The sequence below is a fragment of the Elephas maximus genome, chromosome 17 (assembly GCF_024166365.1).
Source record: "Elephas maximus indicus isolate mEleMax1 chromosome 17, mEleMax1 primary haplotype, whole genome shotgun sequence".
NCBI lineage: Eukaryota > Metazoa > Chordata > Mammalia > Proboscidea > Elephantidae > Elephas > Elephas maximus.
This window is the reverse complement of record NC_064835.1, coordinates 61,587,991-61,607,654: the sequence shown is the minus strand read 5'-3', so window position 1 is coordinate 61,607,654 and position 19,664 is coordinate 61,587,991. Positions and strand designations below refer to the sequence as shown.

The 19,664-nt window shown below is 45.6% G+C and overlaps 1 protein-coding gene across 5 annotated transcripts in view; it reads right to left on the bottom strand.

The window, feature by feature from the left end:
- Positions 1-19,664, bottom strand: part of SLC4A5 (solute carrier family 4 member 5) — a 101,358-nt gene that overhangs the window by 51,739 nt on the left and 29,955 nt on the right. For 3 of the 5 annotated variants that reach the window (XM_049856591.1, XM_049856592.1, XM_049856593.1), the window contains exons 5-7: positions 3,726-3,886; positions 2,294-2,449; positions 505-600 (exon numbers count right to left, since the gene is read on the bottom strand). In XM_049856591.1, the coding sequence (XP_049712548.1) occupies positions 505-600; positions 2,294-2,449; positions 3,726-3,886 (413 nt within the window). The remainder of the gene's footprint in view (positions 1-504; positions 601-2,293; positions 2,450-3,725; positions 3,887-19,664) is intronic. The other 2 variants (XM_049856594.1, XM_049856595.1) reach the window with 1 other exon arrangement.

The following is a 19,664-nucleotide window of genomic DNA, read 5'->3' as shown; positions in this document are numbered from 1 at the left end:
TCACTTGGGTGAGAGACATCCTCCCGCAGACTGTCACTCAGGGCAGAGACGCTGTCACTCAGACTATGTCACTTGGGGTAGAGACATCCTCACACAGACTACGTCACTCAGGGCAGAGACACCCTCACACAGACTTGTCACTCAGGGCAGGGACGCTCTCGCTCAGACTGTGTCACTTGGGGTAGAAACATCCTCATACAGACTTGTCACTCGGGGCAAACACCCTCACGCAGACTCCCTCACTTGAGGCAGAGACACGCTTATGCAGACTCCGTCACTCGGGGAAGAAAACACCCTCATGCAGATTTGTCACTCAGGGGCAGACACCCTCACGCAGACTCTGTCACTGGGGGCAGACATCCTCACACAGACTTGTCACTCGGGGCAGAGACACCTTCACTCAGACTATGTCACTCAGGGCGGACACTCTCACGCAGACTCCCTCACTTGGGGCAGAGACACCCTCAGGCAGACTCCGCCACTCGGGGAAGAAGACACACTCACGCAGACGTCCATAGTTCGCGCTCTCTCGCATCCTCAGGTCCTCAGTGGAACGGTGCAGACTTGTGCCAGCTGCAGGACTGCGGGCCGGGCTGCGATCTGGGAGGAGAAAGCACTTGGCTTAGGCATCCTTTCTGCAGCGCGCTGTGAGTTTACAATCATTTGAAATTAATTGGGCTGCAAGATGCCATCTCTTCCCCTTCCAGGGAGAAAAGGGTTTTTAATGCCGGCCTTAAGCATTCTGCTTTTTCAAGAACTATTTACATGGGATCAAAGTGACAACAGCAACTTGAAAAATTAGGTAGGCACCTTAGGAGGCCATGAGTTTATGTTAATGAGGGAGCAACAGCTCAGAAAAGGAGGGTGAGAAAGGTTGCACAACTCACAGAATATAATCAATGTCACTGAATTGTACATATAGAAACAGTTGAACTGGTGTATCTTTTCTGTGAATATTCTCAACAACAAAATAAAATTTAAAAAGTAAATAAAAACATTCTTTCCCAAAAAAGAAAGTTTTTCGTTTTAGAAAACAAGTTAATAGTCTGAACAAGATTACAGGGAAAATGTACTGATGAAAGTGAGACAGATACAGGTAGCAGGTTGTGGTTGACTGCCCGGATCATCCTTGTTCCACCACTTATTGGGTGTGTGACCTTAGGCAAGTTACTTAACCTCTCTGTGCCTCAGGCTCCTCATTTGTTAAATGAGGATGATGAGAACATTGCTTAACTCTACAGGATTGGTGAGAGGATAAAGTGAGTTGACATACGTGGGATGCTCAGAACAGTGCCCGGCACATAACCAAACCAAAACCGAAGCTGTTGAGTCAGTTTCGACTCATAGCGACGCTGTAGGACAGAGTAGAACTGCCCCATAGGGCTTCCAAGGAGCACCTGGTAGATCTGAACTGCTGACCTCTTGGTTAACAGCCGTAGCTCTTAACCACTATGCCACCAGGGTTTCCGCCTGGCATATAGGAAAATGCTAAATATTGATTTTCTGGTATTGTGATATGCCAAACACTTTCCATTTTTAAACAACTCACTTAAAGACATTCTCAAGGTTCTTTATTTGGCCAACTATCAACTTTGTTCTGGTTATTGTGTTTGTCTGACAGGTTCAGCAGGGCTAGTGTCCCTGGGCATCGCTGAGGTCCTGAGCGTGGAGGGCTGGAGTCTGAGATATGTACGTGGAACAATTTCCAGGCTCTGCTAATCAGAATGACACTAGCTGTCAGGTCTAAAGGCCCTGGCACCCTTGGTACTGACCTATACCCCTTTGACTGCCGCGATGTGCACCGTTTTCTAATGAGGCTCTTGGCTTTTCTTGGGGGTTGGGTGGGAAATTTTCAATCCCTTTTCAAGCTCCTATACCAGCATTTCCCAGCCCTGTCTGCACATGATAACCTTCTGGGGAGCTTTCTAAATCCTGGTGCCCAGCCCATACCTCAGACCAATTGAGTACAGCTCTTGGGGGCATTACTCTTGGCACCAGTACAAGGCTCAAACCCCAGGTGATTCCAATGTGCAACCCGGGCTGAGAACCTCTTCTCTGCCTAGAAATGTCCTGCTCTGGTGGTGGGGACAGCACTGGGGTATGGCTGGGGTCCCTGAAGCCCTGCTAGAGTAGGAGGCTGAGTAAGCTTCCCAGAACCTCAGCATTTCTTCAGGGTGTAAAGAAGCCTCTAAGTTGCCAAGACACCACTGGCCACCGAGGTGGGCCCACTGGCACCGGGGCCTGACGCCAGCCCCCCAGATGCCCAATGTCCACCGTGCGTGGTCTGACTCACTTGTGGTAGAAGACACTGACTTTCCAATGTCCACTAAGGAGCGGTGGATGGGCTTCTTGGTCTGGTGACGGTGCTTCCTCAGGAGGACATAGGTGACCCTCTCCCGGAGCTCTGGCCGCAGGAGGCCATCCTCGATCTGCTTCTCAATGACATCATCTGTGTAGGAAACAAAGCACTTCATCCACATGGGACAGAGCCTGGCAGACTGGCCCCAGGGTGTGAGGGTCTTCAGTTTCATCTGTCTCTAGTGGAATTAAAAGAGAGCTAGAAAAAACCAAAGCAAACCCATTGCTATCGACTTGGTTCCGACTCATAGCAACTCTATAGGAAAGAGTAGAACTGCCCCACAGAGTTTCCAAGGAGTGCCTGGTGGATTTGAACTGCCGACCTTTTTTGGTTAGCAGACGTAGCTCTTAACCACTACACCACCAGGGTTTCCAAGAAAGCTAGACGTGGCAGGAAATGCAGTAGTAGTCCTGGCTTTGCCACTGACTGTGGGATCTTGGTCAAGTCTCGAACCTTCAGTTTCCTCGTATGTAACAGATGTACGTGTCCGTGTCTGGAGGTGCACGGGTGTGGGTAGAATTCTCAGCTCTATTAAAGTTACCGAGAAAAGGAAATGAAATGGTACATAGGAAAGTGCCCCAAGAAGCACCAAAGTACTAAATGGTTTTAGTCCTAAAATGAATTCTCTTTAGAAAAGTATTTAGACAAAATTGAATGTGCTAAGATAAAGTTCATAAAAACTTTCAGGGACCAAAAGGCAAGCCACCTCCTCCCTCCACCACACCACTAAAGAAGAGCTAACTTCCTAAGGATGAATGACATGCATTTACCCTGAATAGAAATGGGCTGCCAATAGCTGTCTCTGACCCTGCCGACAGGCTCATCTCCTCTCTTGTTACATTTGCTGTTGTTGTTGGCTGCCATGGAGTCAGCCCCCGATTCATGGCGACACTGCACAACGGGATCGGACCATTGTGATCCATAGAGTTTTTATGGTTGAGTTTTGGAAGTAGATCACCAGGCCTTTCTTCCCAGTCTGTCTTAGCCTGGCAGCCCTGCTGAAACCTGTTTAGCATCATAGCAATGCATAGGCCTCCACTAACACCAGGGGGGCAGTTAAGCATGAGGTGTCTTGGCTGGGAACCAAACCCGAGTCTCCTGCACAGATGAATTCTACCACTGAACCACCATTGCCCCTACTTTTACTATATTGGTGGATGGTATTTAGGAGCATTATCTTTTCCTCTCTAAGCAGCTGTAGGACTGAAACTGGGAGCCACTGTGATGATGGCTTAGGAGCATCATAGCAAATCCGGTCTGCAGAATCAGGCTGATGTCAGGGATGGGCCAGCTGGGCACGAAGCAGGGCAGCTGCCCTGGTTTGCAGGAACCGCAGGAGAGATGCCCACGGCGGTCCCTGCCTCACCTATGATCTGTGGTAAGGAGCCACCATCCAAATCCAGCAGCACCGTCCCCGTCTGCAGGCAGGTTCGGAGCTCAAAGAGGCTGTGCAGGGACAGTGTGGACACATGGGGCTTGCTCCAGCGCTCGCCTCCTTCCTCGACCTTTTCTTCAAACTTTATCCACCTGAAAGGGGTAAGGATGGGCTCAGCTTGGCCAGTGCCCTCAGGAGGAGCCTGGGAGTCGTGTGTGGATACTGGTGGGGCATTGGTCCTAGACCCACAGGCAGAGGGCCTCTTGGGAACCCTGTGACTGTCTCCCCCACTCCTCCTGACACTGTCATGCTCAGGACAGAGACATCCAGAGAATGACCGTAAATGGGCCCGAGGGATTTCGTTGTGCTCCATTTGTGGAATGAGCTAGAGCTGGGTTGTGATGGTCGCACAATTCTATAAATGTACTAAAAACCACTTAATTGCACACTTGAAATGACAGAACTTTAACATACATAAATTACACCTCAATAAAGCAGTTAACAAAAAGTGTCATGTGCCAGACTTAATAGTCTGACTGAGACTAGAAGGATCCCAGAGGTCATGGTCCCCAGACCTTCCGTTAGCACAAGACTGGAACCATTCCCAAAGCCAACTCTTCAGACAGGGATTGGACTGAACTATAAGATAAAAAATGAGACTGTCAAGGAGTGAGCTTCTTGGATCAAGTAGACACATGAGACTATGTGGGCAGCTCCTCTCTGGAAGGGAGATGAGAAGGCAGAGGGGGACGGAAGATGGCTGAATGGACATGGAAATAGAGGGTGGAGAGGAGGAGTGTGTTGCCTCATTACAGGGAGAGCAACTAGGAGCATATAGCAAGTCGTGTTTTTTTTTTTTTTTTTTTATGAGAGACTGACTTAATTTGTAAACTTTCACTTAAAGCACAACAATAACAAAAAAAGGGTCATCAGGAAACCAGGGGTGGTCACGTGTGAGGCATTGAGTGCCTGCCTTATGGGGTGTGATTTGCTAGGAGTAGGGACAATGAGTATTCTCCCTATGGGTTCTGCTGCAGGGCTTGAGGTTTCCAAGATTCTCACTCTTAGGATTTGGGCTCTGATAGCTCTGGTTAAAATCCAAATGTCACGGGGGAAGGAAAGAACTTAAACCAAGGATGTGCAGGAAGTTGTCTTTTGTCAGAAGCCTGGGAATCATAGGCTGGGGTGGAGGGGCAGAGTGGGAAGGCCTTGGATGATGGGCAGAGGCAATGCCAGACATGCCTTCTCCTCAGAGGGCAGCACTATTGAAGACCCCTACTTCATCTTTTAAGATGTCAACCTCACATTACAGTATGGCTTCAAAAAAAAAAATTTTTTTTTTCAAGCTATTCTAATCAAAAGCCCAAGGGAGTATTTTTGGAGCCTGGTTAGTGAATTCTAAAGTTCCTCTGAAAAAGTGAATGTCAGAGAATGGTCAGAGAAAGTTTAAAAAAGAGGAAGTATGGGGTGGGACATGCCCTAGCAGATATTAAAACTTGCTGAAAAGCTAGAGTAATTAAAACAGCGTGATTCCAGTCCAGGAGTAGACCAAGGGATTGATGGATCAACAGTCTACAAACAGACCTGGATCCACATGGGAATTCAGGCTATGAAAAAGGAGTTGGAGTTGTTTAAAAGATGATCAATCTAAGGATAAAAAAAAGTTAAGTCCTGGCTTCTCACCAAACATAATATTAAAGTCTACATGGATTAAAGTCTAAACATAAAAAATAAATCTATAAACAAAACTATCAATGTACAAGAAGAGAATGTAGGAGAATATTCTTATGTCCTTGGTTGTGGAGAAAGACTCCTTAAATAAGATGGAAAACCGCAAAGGGAAAAAAAAGATTCGCGTATATAAAAATAAAATAAATTAAAAGTTCTAGAAAACAAAATAAGGCATAAACCAAGTTACAGGAAAAGTAATGTACTGGGGAAAATATTTGCAACAGACAGAGCCTCAAAGGACCAATATTCATAAAAGAACAAAGCTCCTTCAAATCAATAAGAAAAACTCAAAGTGCCCAATGGAAAGTGAACAATCCCAAGAAATTTAAATGGCCAATAAACATATGAAAAGATGCTCAACTTCATTAGTAAGCGAGGACATTTAAATTACAACAAATGAAATAACATTCTTCACTTCCCAGCCTGTCAGTGGAAATACAGGGAAATGGGCACTCATGTACATCATGTCGGGTCCCCAGGTGATGCAAATGGTTAAGGACTCCACTGCTAACCAAAAGGTTGGTGGTTCGAACCCACCCAGGGGTGCCTTGCCAGAAAGGCCTGGTGATCTGCTTCCGAAAGCTTATAACCTTGAAAACCCTATGGAACAGTTCTACACAGGGGGCTACTATGAATCAGAATCGACATGATGGCAACTGGGTTTTTTGCTTGTTTGTTTATTTGTTTGTACTGCAGACTTAATGGTTGTGTTAATTATTTTATCTAGGGCTGCGGTAACCGAAATACCACAAGTAGATGGCTTTAACGAACAGACACTTATTCTCTCACAATTTAGGAAGCTAGAAGTCCTAATTCAGGGCATCAGCTCCAAGGCAAGGCTTTCTTTCTCTGTCGGCTCTGGGGGAAGGTCCTTGTCATCGATCTTCCCCTGGTCTTGGAGCTTCTCAGTGCAGGGACTGGCTCTTCTTGCTTGGTGGTAATGAGGTCCTCATGTCCCTCTGCTCACTTCTCTCTTTTATATCTCAAAAGAGATTGACTCAAAATACAACCTAATCTTGTAGACTGAGTCCTGCCTCATTAACACAGCTGCCTCTAATCCTGCCTCATTAACATCATAGAGGTGAGATTTACAACACATAGGAAAATCACATCAGATGACAAAATGGTGGACAGTCACACAATACTGGGAATCATGGCCTAGCCAGACTGACACACATTTTGGGGGGACATAATTCAATCCACAACAATGGCACAACCTTTTTGGTGGAGGTAATTGGGCAGCCTCCTTAAAAGTCTAAAGCGTGCATCTTTTTTGATCCAGTGGCTCCATTTCCAGGAAATTACGACAGGAACATAAGGACACATCTGTACAAGTAATATGTACACGAAGATGCTCACTGCAGCTTTGTCTGTTTGGCAAAAAACTGGAAACTCCCCCCACCCCACCCCACCGCCCAGTTCTTCAGTGGGGGAATGGTTACATCCGTCCTACATGTCCATGCTGGAGACTACCCCTGAGGTAAAAAGTGTAAGGGCAAACCGGATACTGACAGGATGGGTAATCCATTTTACTGAAAAGAAAAACGGTGTGTGTGTTTGGAAATGCCCAGCAAAAGGTTTGAAAGGGTACATGTCAAACAGTTACCAGTGGTTACTTCTGAGGAGAGGAGTGGGATTGTTGGGGGGCTGGTTAGAAGACTTTCACTCTTTCGTTGGGTTATTTAGTAGAACAGAGCACATCCTGCAGAGAGAGAGACTGCCAGATTCTGAGTGCCAGCTCCATCACTTAGTTGCTGTGGACTTTGGGCACGTTACTTAATCTTTTATCACCTTTGTTTTCTTTAAGGATAGTACCAGTGTGTAACAATTAGAGCACATAATATACATATTCTATCAGTGCTAGCTATTGTCAACATTGTTTTTGAAAAAGAAAGACTACTACTTTCGTAGTTTTGGAAACAAGAAAAAAGGAAGAAAGTAAAGTCATTCAAACCATCCCCCCCAACCAGAGGCCACCATAGTTGATATTTTGACGACTATCATTTTAGATCTTCCAGCGTGCACATATGCACACACACACACACACACACACAAACACACACTTTTATATCAATAACATTTTAGCGGCCTTAAGGGTATAATATCTAATAGACGTCTTTTCATGTTTATATATATCCATAACCATTAAAATTTACTGTAGCTCATGATATTTTAAAGGCTCTCTATTATTTCATGGTATGAGTGTACCATAACTGACAGGAGCAATCCTGAATTTGTGGATGTTTGGATTATTTCTAAGTATTCTTTATTATAAATAAGGCTGTTTTGAACATCCTCGGCTCCTGCTGAATATTTTTTTTTTTGGGTAAATTCTAGGAAATGGAATTGCTAAGTCTGCACATTCTTAAATGTATAACATACTGTGCCAAACAGTTTTCTAGAAAACTTGTACCAACTTACTCTTTCACCGATGGGTATGAGGCTGAATATTTCCCCGAAGTCCTCAAACTCTAGCATTTTCATTTTTTTCACCTTTTTTTATCTGATAATTGAAAAATTAAATCATGTTTGCATTTTTTTTTTTTGATTACTAGTGAGGTTTTCCTTTGTCAGATTTCCTCTTTAGCTAATTGTGTGAGCACTTTGCTTTATCAGTGTTTAACGTCTTAATTCAATTAATTTATTTGAGACCAGCTAACCAGGCAGCTGGAGCCCTGGTGGCGCAGTGGTTAAGAGACTGGTTCCTAACCAAAAGGTTGGCAGTTCAAATCTACCAGCTGCTCCTTGGAAACCCTATGGGGCTGTTCTGCTTTGTCCTATAAGGTCATTATGAGTCGGAATCAACTCGATGGCAATGGGTTTTGTTTTGAAACCAGGCAGCCAGCAGACATGAATGGAGAGGGTGATCAGAGGCCTGGGAGACAAAGATCTGAAACAGGGTGGCTGGAGCAGAGACCAGACAGACACTTGCCACTAAGTTGTAGCTGACTTTTTTCATGTGAAAATCTGTTTTGAGGAACATCATTTAAATTATAGTAGATCCAAGTGTACATGATACCAATAGAAAGGTTTTTCTCAGTAAGAGTTTGCAAGGGAGAGATCAAAGGACAAGTCCAAGTATTTTGGTTGAGAACACACTCAACCTTTCTCCCTGAGGGTCTTTCGCCTATCCAATCAATCCTTTATATTGCCCTTTTTTTTTTGCTCAAAAAAAATCACAAGATCAACTAGACTGTCACCTGCCACTGAGGACCCTTTTGCTACTCCATACCCAGCCCATCCATCCAAAAGTGTGATGCATCCCATTCATGGGGTCACTTTGGTTGGTTGTGCTCTTCACTGTCCCACAAATATCTGGTGCAGCCCTCTCCTGACATCCCATTCTTCAACTTTCTGCATATGTAAAAGCAAGTCTACCTAGAAGGAGTGGGTAGAGTCACACCTCCTCCTTGAAACATCCTCTATTAAATCCAGATAGCAAACATGATCAGTCTTCTCCGTCCTCCAGGACCTGGACTGTTAGACACACCCCAAGCGTTATTAGCTCCACAGACAAACAGACAAGGCAGCAACCCAGCTGAGCACAGTTTGAAGAAAAGTAAACTGCTTCCAGGCTCAGGGCAATAACAGAACTAGACCCTGCTTCCAGAATCTCCTGGGAACTTGATTTCAAAACATTCTAGGATACTAGACAACTTCACTAGGGACACCTCTCCAGCCCCCTTTGAAGCTATTTTAGGAATACAGATGTTGAACCATGAAGTCTGTGACCTGGACCTTAATTTTGTGTTTTTGATGGCTACAGCTGGAAATTTAGCTCACTTTCACCTTGCCTAGAACAAGGCAAAGTGGAGCACCAGAGATATACAGCAGTGGTTTTCAACCTTGAGTGCCCATTAGAATTCCCTGGGGGAGGTTTAAAAAAATAGTGAAGCCTGGATGGTCACCTCACCAGGAGGGAGGACTGGTCATGGGAGCACCCCAGGTGATTTGAATGAGCCCTGAAGAGCCCCTGCCTGTAGCTACATAAAACCATGTGACTCAGGACAGTTTGGCTTGTCTGGGGTCCCAATGCCAGCAAACACAAAGCTTTGTGTCCCATTCTCCTACAAGTGGACCCACTACGGGACATGATCTCTTTCCCTTAGAATAGTGCCAAGAACACTGGCAGAAGAGTGTGCCCAGATATATGTATATTTGGAAAATGTGAACTTTGCCTGGATAATTTGATGGAAAGTAAGGAATTAACTGTTATTTATTTTTAGGTGTGCTAATAGTACTGTGGTTATGTTCATAAAGAGCCACATACCAAAATATTATAGATGAAATGATATGGTGTCTGGGATTTCTATCAACATGACCCAGATGAACCAAGATTGGTCATTAGTTAGCTTGTAGTTGTTGAAGCTAGGTGATGGATACATGGAGGCTCATTCTACTATATACTAACCAGCTGCAATCGAGTCAGTTCTGACTCGTGGCAACCCCGTGTGTGTCAGAGTAGAACTGAGCTCCATAGCATTTTCAGTGGCTGATTCTTTGGAAGTAGATCACCAGGCCTTTCATTTGAGGTGTCTCTGGGTGGACTTGAACTTCCAACCTTCTGGTTAGCAGCCAAGCTCCTTAACTGCTTGCACCATCCAGGGACTACTATACGCTACTTTTGAATTAATTTGAATTCTCCACAATAAAAAGTTTAAATGTTTTTCAGAATGAATAAAAGAAAGGGCTCTTTAAAAAGAGTCTGCCTAAAGCCAGGTTTAAAGGCTCGTGGAAGCCTGGTAAAGTGGGTAATGTGCAATCCCAAGCAACTCACTGCCAAGTGACTTTTATACTGAGGTTGGCTTCAAAAAGTGGGGAATTAGAGTTGGAGAAACTGGTCCAGTGGAAAGAAAATCTCCAGGTTGGTAGAAGGCTTTCAGGGGTTTTGCTGAGCCTGGGCTGCAGCACAGCCTCCTGCCTCTGTACGTGCCGAGGAGAGTCAGCAGGGCCCCCTCCCAGCTGGGATGGAGCTGAGTGGAAGCTCGAACGGTCACATGGCACAGCAGCAATCCTCTGTCACGCAAAGAGGGGGCTCAGAACCAAGGCTTTTTCTGTGATTAGTTAACTCTCGGTCACAAATACGATTAGAGAAAGTTGCTGTTCAATTAACGCCCACAGCAAAAGATAGAGTCAAGAGGCAAGCTACCGGGGATAGCCAAGGCTTTCCTACCTCAAGCCGTGGTACGGGACAAGAGGGAGGTTCTCCTTAAAGAAGGATCTGAAAAGGGCTGAAGACTGAGAATCCAGAATTGTAGTTCCATCCCCAGACAGAGGCTTAAACCATAATCCCCACGGATTCTACTTTGGTTACAATAGGTATCAGTGATTCTCACTGGTCACATTAGAATCATCTGGGAGCTTCTGAAAAATTCCAGTACCCAGGCTGAACCTCAGCTAATTATATCAGAATCCCAGGGGGCCGAGAATCAGACCTCAGTCATTTTTAGGAGGAAGACACAGATGCTTCGAGAAGAAAAAACAATGTGTGGTTAAGCCAGTTGCTGTGGAATTGACTCCAACTTATGGCGACTCCATGTGTCACTGTAGAGCTGTGCTCCATCGGGTTTTCAATGTCTGATTTTTCCCAGATGTAGATTGCCAGGGCTTTCTTCCTCTGGGAAGCTCCTCTGGGTAGGCTGGAACTGCCAACCTCTGGGTTAGCAGCTGAGCTCGTTAACTGTTTACACCACCCATGGAGTCCTATGTGGGGTTAGATACAAAAGGGTAAAGACTGGAGAACAGATAAAAACATTGGGACTGGGGTGGAGGTCCTTTCTTTCTATACTTGTTTTGCATGTTGTTATCATTAAACTGTGTCCTGGTTAGTTCATTTATTGAAAAATTACCGTTAGCTCATTCTAATTTTAAAGATTTTTTAAATGAAATCTTCTGTAAAATACAATCTTTAATGTCAAGGCTATGTTGCCTCTAAACATTTGTTTTTAGAAATCATACTTGTGTGAATTTATTTCTTGTAATAAGTTAAACTTACCCAAAGGAGTCCCTGGAGCCCTGGTGGCATAGTGGTTAAGAGCAATATGAATCCACCAGCTGCTCCTTGGAAACCCAATGGGGCAGTTCTACTCTGTCCTATAGGGTCACTGTGAGTCAGAATCAACTTGACGCCAACAGGTGTGTGTGTGTAAAGGAATCCCTGGGTGTGCAAACCGTTAATGTGCTTGGCTGGCTGCTAAATGAAAAGTTGGAGGTTCGAGTCTACCCAGAGGTGCCTCAAAACAAAGGCCTGGTAATCTTCTTCCAAAAGATCACAGCCACAGTTCTACTGCGACATATGAGGGGACCCCATAAGTCAAAATCTACTCATCAGCTACTGGCACTCACCTAAAAGTTGTAAGGTACACACCTGCACTGTGGTAATCAGCTAGCTACGTGGGCTCACTTTGTTCTCTGACTCCTCCTCACCCTCATCATCTAAAGGCTTGACTTCATGTATTAGTTATAAAGCATCAGGATGCGTTGTTTTTGATTTCTGCCTAAGGATTGTTTGTAAGAAACTTTGTGACTCTAACGGATTCATTTCTAAAAAGGTATGTGAATGCGTTTTTCTCCCTTATCCAGCAGAGCTACTGAACTTCACTTATGAGTCCTAACAGCTCCCAGCATTTCCCAGCAGAAACCAAGGCCAGTGTTAACTCCCTTTGCAGGGTAGGCAAGAATTGCCCTAGCGGAGTCTGAGGAATCATTGCTTCCCCCCCAGGCTCAGTCTCTGATAGAAGCACCAAGAAAGGATTTCTGGGAGAAAAAAAAATCTTTTCAAAACGGGAAGTCCAAAGCAAGTTCTGGCCCATCCCTACAATTTGTTTGGCAAATTCACACCATATAAGGACAAGCACATGTATGAAAATGTGTCCACCGAGCTCTTAAACACTGCACCACCAAGGCTTCTCCGAATGTGAGATACTCAGTACAAAAAGTTGTTTCTACAATGGATTGAAACTACACAGACAATGTGTATTCTCACAAGCCAACCTTGGTAATGAATTTGAAAGTGTATAAAGGATAAAAGACTGAGTGGGCAGGCATGGGTCATGGGTCAACATACACCGTGTAGAAGTTTAGAGGTACCAGGAGGGGCTGCTGAGCACCAGAAAGGCCTCCCAGACCTCTTAGGGGATCCTCCCCTGCCCAAACTCAGAATCTGTCTTTTTAGTGTTCCAGAAGTGATTAGGCTTAGGGACTCTGACTAATGCTATCCAAGTTCACAAGGGCTGATGTATAAACCCAAAGGCCAATTTATTTCATTTCTGTTGAGATTTACAACTGTTAAACAGTTGGCCGTTGCATTCTCTCACTATAGCCAGATGTACAGGGAAAGCCAAAACTTCACCAGAAATCTGTTTGCTGAGCGTAAAATCAGAACAAGGCACATTAGTTAAGTGATTCAGGATAAGACGACTTGGGATAAGATGGCTGGAAACCTCCATCTCTGCAGATAAGATATGCCTGCGACTGGGACCAGACAAGTGGGGCTCTCTGTTTTAGCTGGTTCTGGATTGAACCCCACAGTCTTCCATGGCTGACTAGCCAAAGCCCTGTGGTTGAAAGTCTTTGCTTTTGTGGCCTAGGAGCCTCCTCTGAGGGTCTTGTGCAATGTGGGCATTACTGGAGAGCCACTTCTCCCAGGAAGTCATTAACCACAGTGGTGCAGCTTCGGGGAGGGGGCAGTGGAGTGGCATTCCAGGGAGCTGTAGTGAATGGAATGGGGGGTTGGGAGACTCTGCTCCCAAGTCCTTGCATTCAGTGAAGGGTCCCTCTTGCTGCACATTATATCTTCATTCAGGCTTGAGAGGAGCCCATCGCTGAGTGGACGCCACCAGACAAAGGTACTAGCAAATTCTAAACTGGCTCCTCCAGGGAAAGGCTTCTGGTGCCAAACCTCTCTGAAGGCCACTTGCCTGTGTGTCCAGGACATATTTGTAATGGCCCCATGGAACCACCATTTACACACCTGTCGGTCTCCCTCAGAGTCTGTGGAAGCATCCCTTATTTAAGGCTCTAAGGATAGGTCCCCTCCTCCGCCTAGATCTTCTCCCTTCCACCTCCGCTTATTCACGGCCTAGTTCGAAGGCCACCTTCTCCATGATGAAGCCTCCCCAGGCACCCAGCTTGAGGAGGCAGCTCCTTCTTCTGACTCCCACCAAGCTTTGTGTCATTTATCAACAGCACTTAGGAATAACATTAGTGGGCACTTTCTATGTGCTGGGCGCTGTGCTAAGCACTTTCTGTGTATTATCTCATTTAATCCTCAAATAGAGCCCAGAAGGCAGGTCTGTTACTAGTTCCGCTGTACAGATGAGGAGACAGAGACTCTTACAGTACAAAGAGCCTGCCCAAGGTCATGAAGCTTATAAGAAGCAGGGTTTGAGGGCAAGTTTTTTGACTCTAGAGTCCCTGTTCTCAGTACTTAGCATATGCCATCCTGGGTTTTATGATCTGTGTATATGAGCACACATTTGCTTTTTACACTAGTTCAGGGTCAAAAAACCATGGCCTGTGGGCTAAAGGTGCCACACAGCCTGGTTTTGCATGGACAAGTAGGTAAGAATGATTTTTACATCTTTAAATGTTTGTAAAAAAAATAAATAAGTAAGGGGGACAAGCAAGAGGAAGAGGAAGAGGAAAGAAGGGGACTACATGTAACAAACAAACAAAAGCACCTAAAATATTTACTCTCTGGTCGCTATGAATCGGAATCGACTAGATGGCACTGGGTTTGGTTTTTTTTTTTTTTTTTTGGCCCTTAACAGGAAAAGTTTGCAGACTCCTGCACTAGATCATAAGTACTTTGAGAGTAGAGTCATATCTTATTCGTTTTAATTCTCCCACAGGACCTAACACCACATCCCCTAAAATGTTTTGAGAAGGAAAGAAGAAAGCGTGGAAAAGGCAACCTTTCGAAAGGTCTCCTAGACCCACAGGTCAATTTCCCCTTTTCCACTGCCCGATGGGTTGATGTAGGCTTGCACTGACATCGGTAGATCCTCATGTACAAAGATAGGGGGTGATCTCTGAGGCGCCTGGGTTTGCAAAGCTTCACCACCTACACACTCACAGGCAATCTGAAGAATTCTGGAAGTTCTGATTGGCATTAGAAGCACCAACTGTGGCCAAAAGATTGATTGCATAAAGTACACATCCTCACGAATAGCCAGTTGCTATCAAGTTGATTCTGACCCTTGGCAACCCCATGTGTGTCAGAGTAGAACTGTGTTCCACAGAGTTTTCAATGGCTGATTTTTTAGACGTGGATTGCCAGACCTTTCTTCCAAGGTGCCTCTGGGTGGACTCAAATTTCCAACCTTTTGGTTAGAAACTGAGTGCATTAACTATTTGCACCACCACAGACCCTGTCCTCACTACTTCATATGTGTAAGATGCATATTTGGGGTGTCCACTTGGCCTGCTATCCGTGGGGATAGATTCCCTAGGCCATGTTTATACTACATGACCAACCCTCCCCATAACGCTGATCTGGGTCACAGAGATGGAACAAGCAAAGTTGGAAAAACTGGATTTTCTGTAGAAATAGGAATTGGGACTAAGGAACAGCTACCAACTCTGAGTTGGTCCCTTGAGTAGAGCGGATGTAAACATGAAGGCTGAGGATTGGCCAAGGGCAGGCACAAGCACAGGAAGCTGGCTACAGTGATGGAAGAGTGAAGAAGATGCCCAGAGAGAAGCAGAGAGAGACCAGAAGCAGAGAAACAGGACAGCGTACCTCCTCAGGTACCCTAAGGTCACACTAGTATTCTGCTGATGCTCCTTGCTTTTGCACAAGTTAGTGCGAGTGGGCTTCTATTACTTGCAGCCTAAAACATCCTAACCATGACAGTGGCATTTCTCTCCTCCTTGGGCACCACACACAGGCCCTGACAGCTCACTCAAGCTTAGGCTGTGATAGCTGGAGCTGGACATACTGGATAGAGAGCGCATGACTTCAGCACAAAGAACTCCTGCCAGAGACTTTTCAGGAGTGACTATTCCTTTGGCATCTCTGGATTCTGATAGCACCAATCCTAACAAGAAGAGGAGACGTAGCCACCCAAATCAATGTGTCGACCTCATTTTGATTCTCAGTTGTATAAGCCAACAATAAAAAGGTGCCTTTGAGATAATAAGGGAAATCTAGACTAGTATCAGATGATGTTAAGAAATTATTCTTAATTTTGTTAGATGATACAATGACTTGTGGTTGTGTTTACAAAAGAAATCCTAATTTTGCATTAAAAAAAAGTATTGAAATATTTACATCTGGGATTTTCATTAAAATGCTCCAGCAAAAACAAACAACAAAACAAAAGCTCCAAAAGCAAACAAAACAAAAAAATGGTAGAAACAGATAAATATTAATTATTGATGAGAGTGGGTGATGGGTATATGGGGACTCATTATACTATTCCTCTCTACTTTTGATGTTTGAAATTTTCCATAATAAAACGTTAAAGTATATATGTGTATATGTACACATATACATATATATGTATGTGTATATATATATTGGAAACCCTGGTGGCATAGTGGTTAAGTGCTACGGCTGCCAACCAAAGGGTTGGCAGTTTGAATCCGCCAGGCGCTCCTTGGAAACTCTATGGGGCAGCAGATTTGGTTTGTTTTGTTTTTATGTATATATATAAACCAAAAACCAAACCAAACCCAGTACCGTGAAGTCGATTCTGATTCATAGCGACCGTATAGGACAGAGTAAAACTGCCCCATAGGGTTTCCAAGGAGTGCCTGGTGGATTTGAACTGCTGACCTTTTGGCTAGAAGCCATATCTCTTAATCATTACACCACCAGGTTTCCATATATATACACTGGCTATCTCATTATCTGATATTTTGCATATATGACAATAGTAAAGAAATTTACTATTTTGTGCATTAACGACGTACATCTGGCAGAAACAAGTGCCAAGGTGCAAGGCGAGAGTAACTTGGCTGGGCCATGATTCTCAGCGTTTTGGCAGTTATGTAATGACGTAATTTGGCAGTAGGTAATGATGTAGTCATCCTGCATTTTATGATCTGATGTGGTCATCCTCCAAAATTCGCATAACACCGGTTTTCACGTAATGACCTGGTCTTGGAACCTAACCATGTCGATAAGTGTGGAGTGGGCGTATACCGGGGTCCCTTGACAGGCAAGGTGCTCAGATTGTGGGACTCCTCCCCTCCTGATGACTGCAACTGTGGGAGCTCTCCAAGGATGTCTTCGGCTGGGGGGAGGTGGTCCTTCTTGCTGACCACCTCCAGGGTTCTGAGGAGCTGCCAGCCAGTCACACCTGACTGCTCTGGTTCCTGCCATCTCCCTTCCATTCCCTGTCCTCCTATCACACTCACTGGCCAACTAATCTGATCCTACCATCTGGGGTCACAGTGTGATGGGCTTGCATCACTCCCTGGCTGTCCCCATCAATGTGGATCGTGCCATCAACCTGGCTGCAGGATCTTTGAGGGTGGCCCAGCCCCGCCAAGGGCTGTGCTGTCCGTGATCGCCTTGTGTCTGGGGGAGGAAAGCCCCCAGCAGAGCCCCCATTCTGCATTCACACAGCTAGCAGGCAAAAGTGCTGGCTGGAGCCCAGGGCCTCTGAGAACTGGGGAAACCTTGTCTATTTTACCTGGAACTTGATCCAGGTTCTGAATTATATAAGCCTCAGGTAGCAGTGTTTGTTTGACTAGAGAAAGAGAGGAGGTCCAAGTTAGATACTGGATGCAAAATCAACTTGATAATGACTAGTACAGTTGTCCAGATCAGCAGATATGCAGAAGGTCAAAGTCAAACAACTTTAAGAACCTTCATCTGACACAAATCTCCATGCATGGCTTCACTGCAATAAACCAGAACCACCTGCTTCACCCTGGAAAGACTACTTGGCATTCCCCAGCTTCTCCAGTCACCTCTTCCACTTCCCCCTCCTTGAACGAGAGATCAGCCTGGAAGTCACCAGCCTGAATCTCTCTCAACTCCCTTCTTGGAGCCTCCAAACCTGCTGCAGCCACCTGGCCCTTTGTTCCTTCGGCTTTGTTACCGGAGGAGGGGTGTTGGCCTTCCTGGCTGGGAGCCCCTCTACCTGGGCCCAGGGGCCTCCTCCATGCCACAACCCCTCTCAGCTTCTTACACTTTTAAACCTCTCTCTTCTGGCCCCTTCTATCAGCATTCACTATGCTTGGATCTCTCTCGTCCTCAAAAAACAAAAATCTCCCTTGACCCCATCTATGTGCCCTTGAGAGACTTCTCTAACTCCTCTCCTTCACTGACCAGCCTCTTGGAAGAACTGTCCACACTTGCTGAACCCACCGTCTTACTTCTAACTCACTTTTCTACACGCTGCCACTGGCTTCAGCTCCCACTCCTCCACTGAGGCTGCCAGCGTTGCTCTGCCCTTCAGTTCTTTTCCTTCTCTACCTTTCTCTGCATTTGTTCTTGCTGGCCACTCAGTCCATCTTGAATGTCTGCCTGGTTTCCAGGAAATCTGCACTCTTCTTGTTCCCCCTACTATCTCTCTGGTTGCTCCTTCTCAGTCTCCTACGGGCTCCTCTTTCTCTGCCCATCTCTTAAATGTTAGTATTCCTAGGGGTTCTGTCCTGGGCTCTTCTTACTTCACAGGTTTCTGGGGGAACCTTATCCTTTTCTATGGGTTTGATTTCCATCCAGATGCTGATGAGTCACAAATCTATATTGCTGACCCAGTTTCTCTTCTCAACTCCAGACATATATCTACACGATGACCCTGGAGATCTCCACTCAGAGTTTCCTCAGACATAAATGCAAAAATAGAACTCATCATCAACCTCCCCTAAAACAGCCAACAAAATAAAACTTCACTAAGTATCTTGTGTTTCCTAAATTCCTACCATGCGTGACTCATTTGCCCAAGCTGGAAACCTGGGTATCTCCCTGACTATCCTTCTCCCCAACATACCATCTGTCATCAAGTCCGGTCAAGTCTACCTGTCAAAGTATGTTTCAACTCCACCCCACCTTTCTATCCAACATCTTAGTCCAGGGTCTCATCATCTTTGATCTGGACCAGCCTCCTAGCTGGCTGAGTCTTGCCTCCATTTATCCATTCTACACACCGAAACCAGTGATTGGTCTAAAACACATACGTGAGCCTGTCTCTTGCACACCTAAAGCCCTTCAATGGTCCTCCAAAGCTCACAACATCAGGTTAAAATTCCACATCAGGGCCTGCATAAGGCCCCAGCCACTTCCCACTCTTGGCTCTACAGTCCAGCCACAGGGACTTCTGCTACTCCTTGTTCAGCGGCCTCTTTCTCTGTCCCTACCCTCTCCTGGCTAACTCCGACTCATTCTTCAGGTCTCAGTTTGAACACCTCTTCCTCCTGGAAGCCTTCCTTGGCCCCTCCTGTCTGGGTCCAGTGGCCCTACACTGCGCTTTCATAGCACTTCATCGTGAAATGCCGGGTTATGTGCCTATCTGCCCTGTTAGGCTGTGAGCTTGAGCGGGCAGGGATTACATCTGCCATGTTCATTTTTGTATCTCCAGAACCTAGCTCAGGGCTTGCAGATAGCAAGCACTGAGTAAACATCAGCTGAATGAATGAATGAGGTTGATCATTTCTGTGCTAGAAGCTCTTAGCTTCCTACTCTGCTTTATATGTAGAGTGGGCAGTTCTGGCCCCATGAGGTTGGTTGCAGATGGGTAGTGAGACCAGAGAGCTGGGGGTGCATTCTGTTCCAGACTAAGGGGGAAAATAATGCTGAGAGGGCATTATACAAGGTCTTAAAGGGGAACAGCTTCAGGGTTGAACGGAATGTTCAAGCTACGTGCGGAGAATCACTCAGGGCTTTTGCAAATGTACTGATCTCGTTTGACTCCACCAGGCTGACCCACTTCTCCTGCCCCTCATTCTGCCCTTTCCTGGTCAGTGCAGGAATGTTCTCGGAGCATGTGTGTCTCCTAAGAGCTTTCTGGCAGGTTCATGCTTTTGGTCTGCTCTGGGTTGAGATCAGAAGCAGCTTGGATTTGGAATTCGCTTTGCTTTCAGAGCTCTTGGGAGACATTAAGCTCTGGTTATTTTTGAGTAACCCCAAAGAGCCCTCCACATTTGGGTGGCCTCCAACCCAGGTCACTCTCCCTCCCTCCCCTCCCCTTGCAATCAGGCAGACAGGGCTGGGAAGAGAATGGAATTCTGGGTAAATTGTTTGCT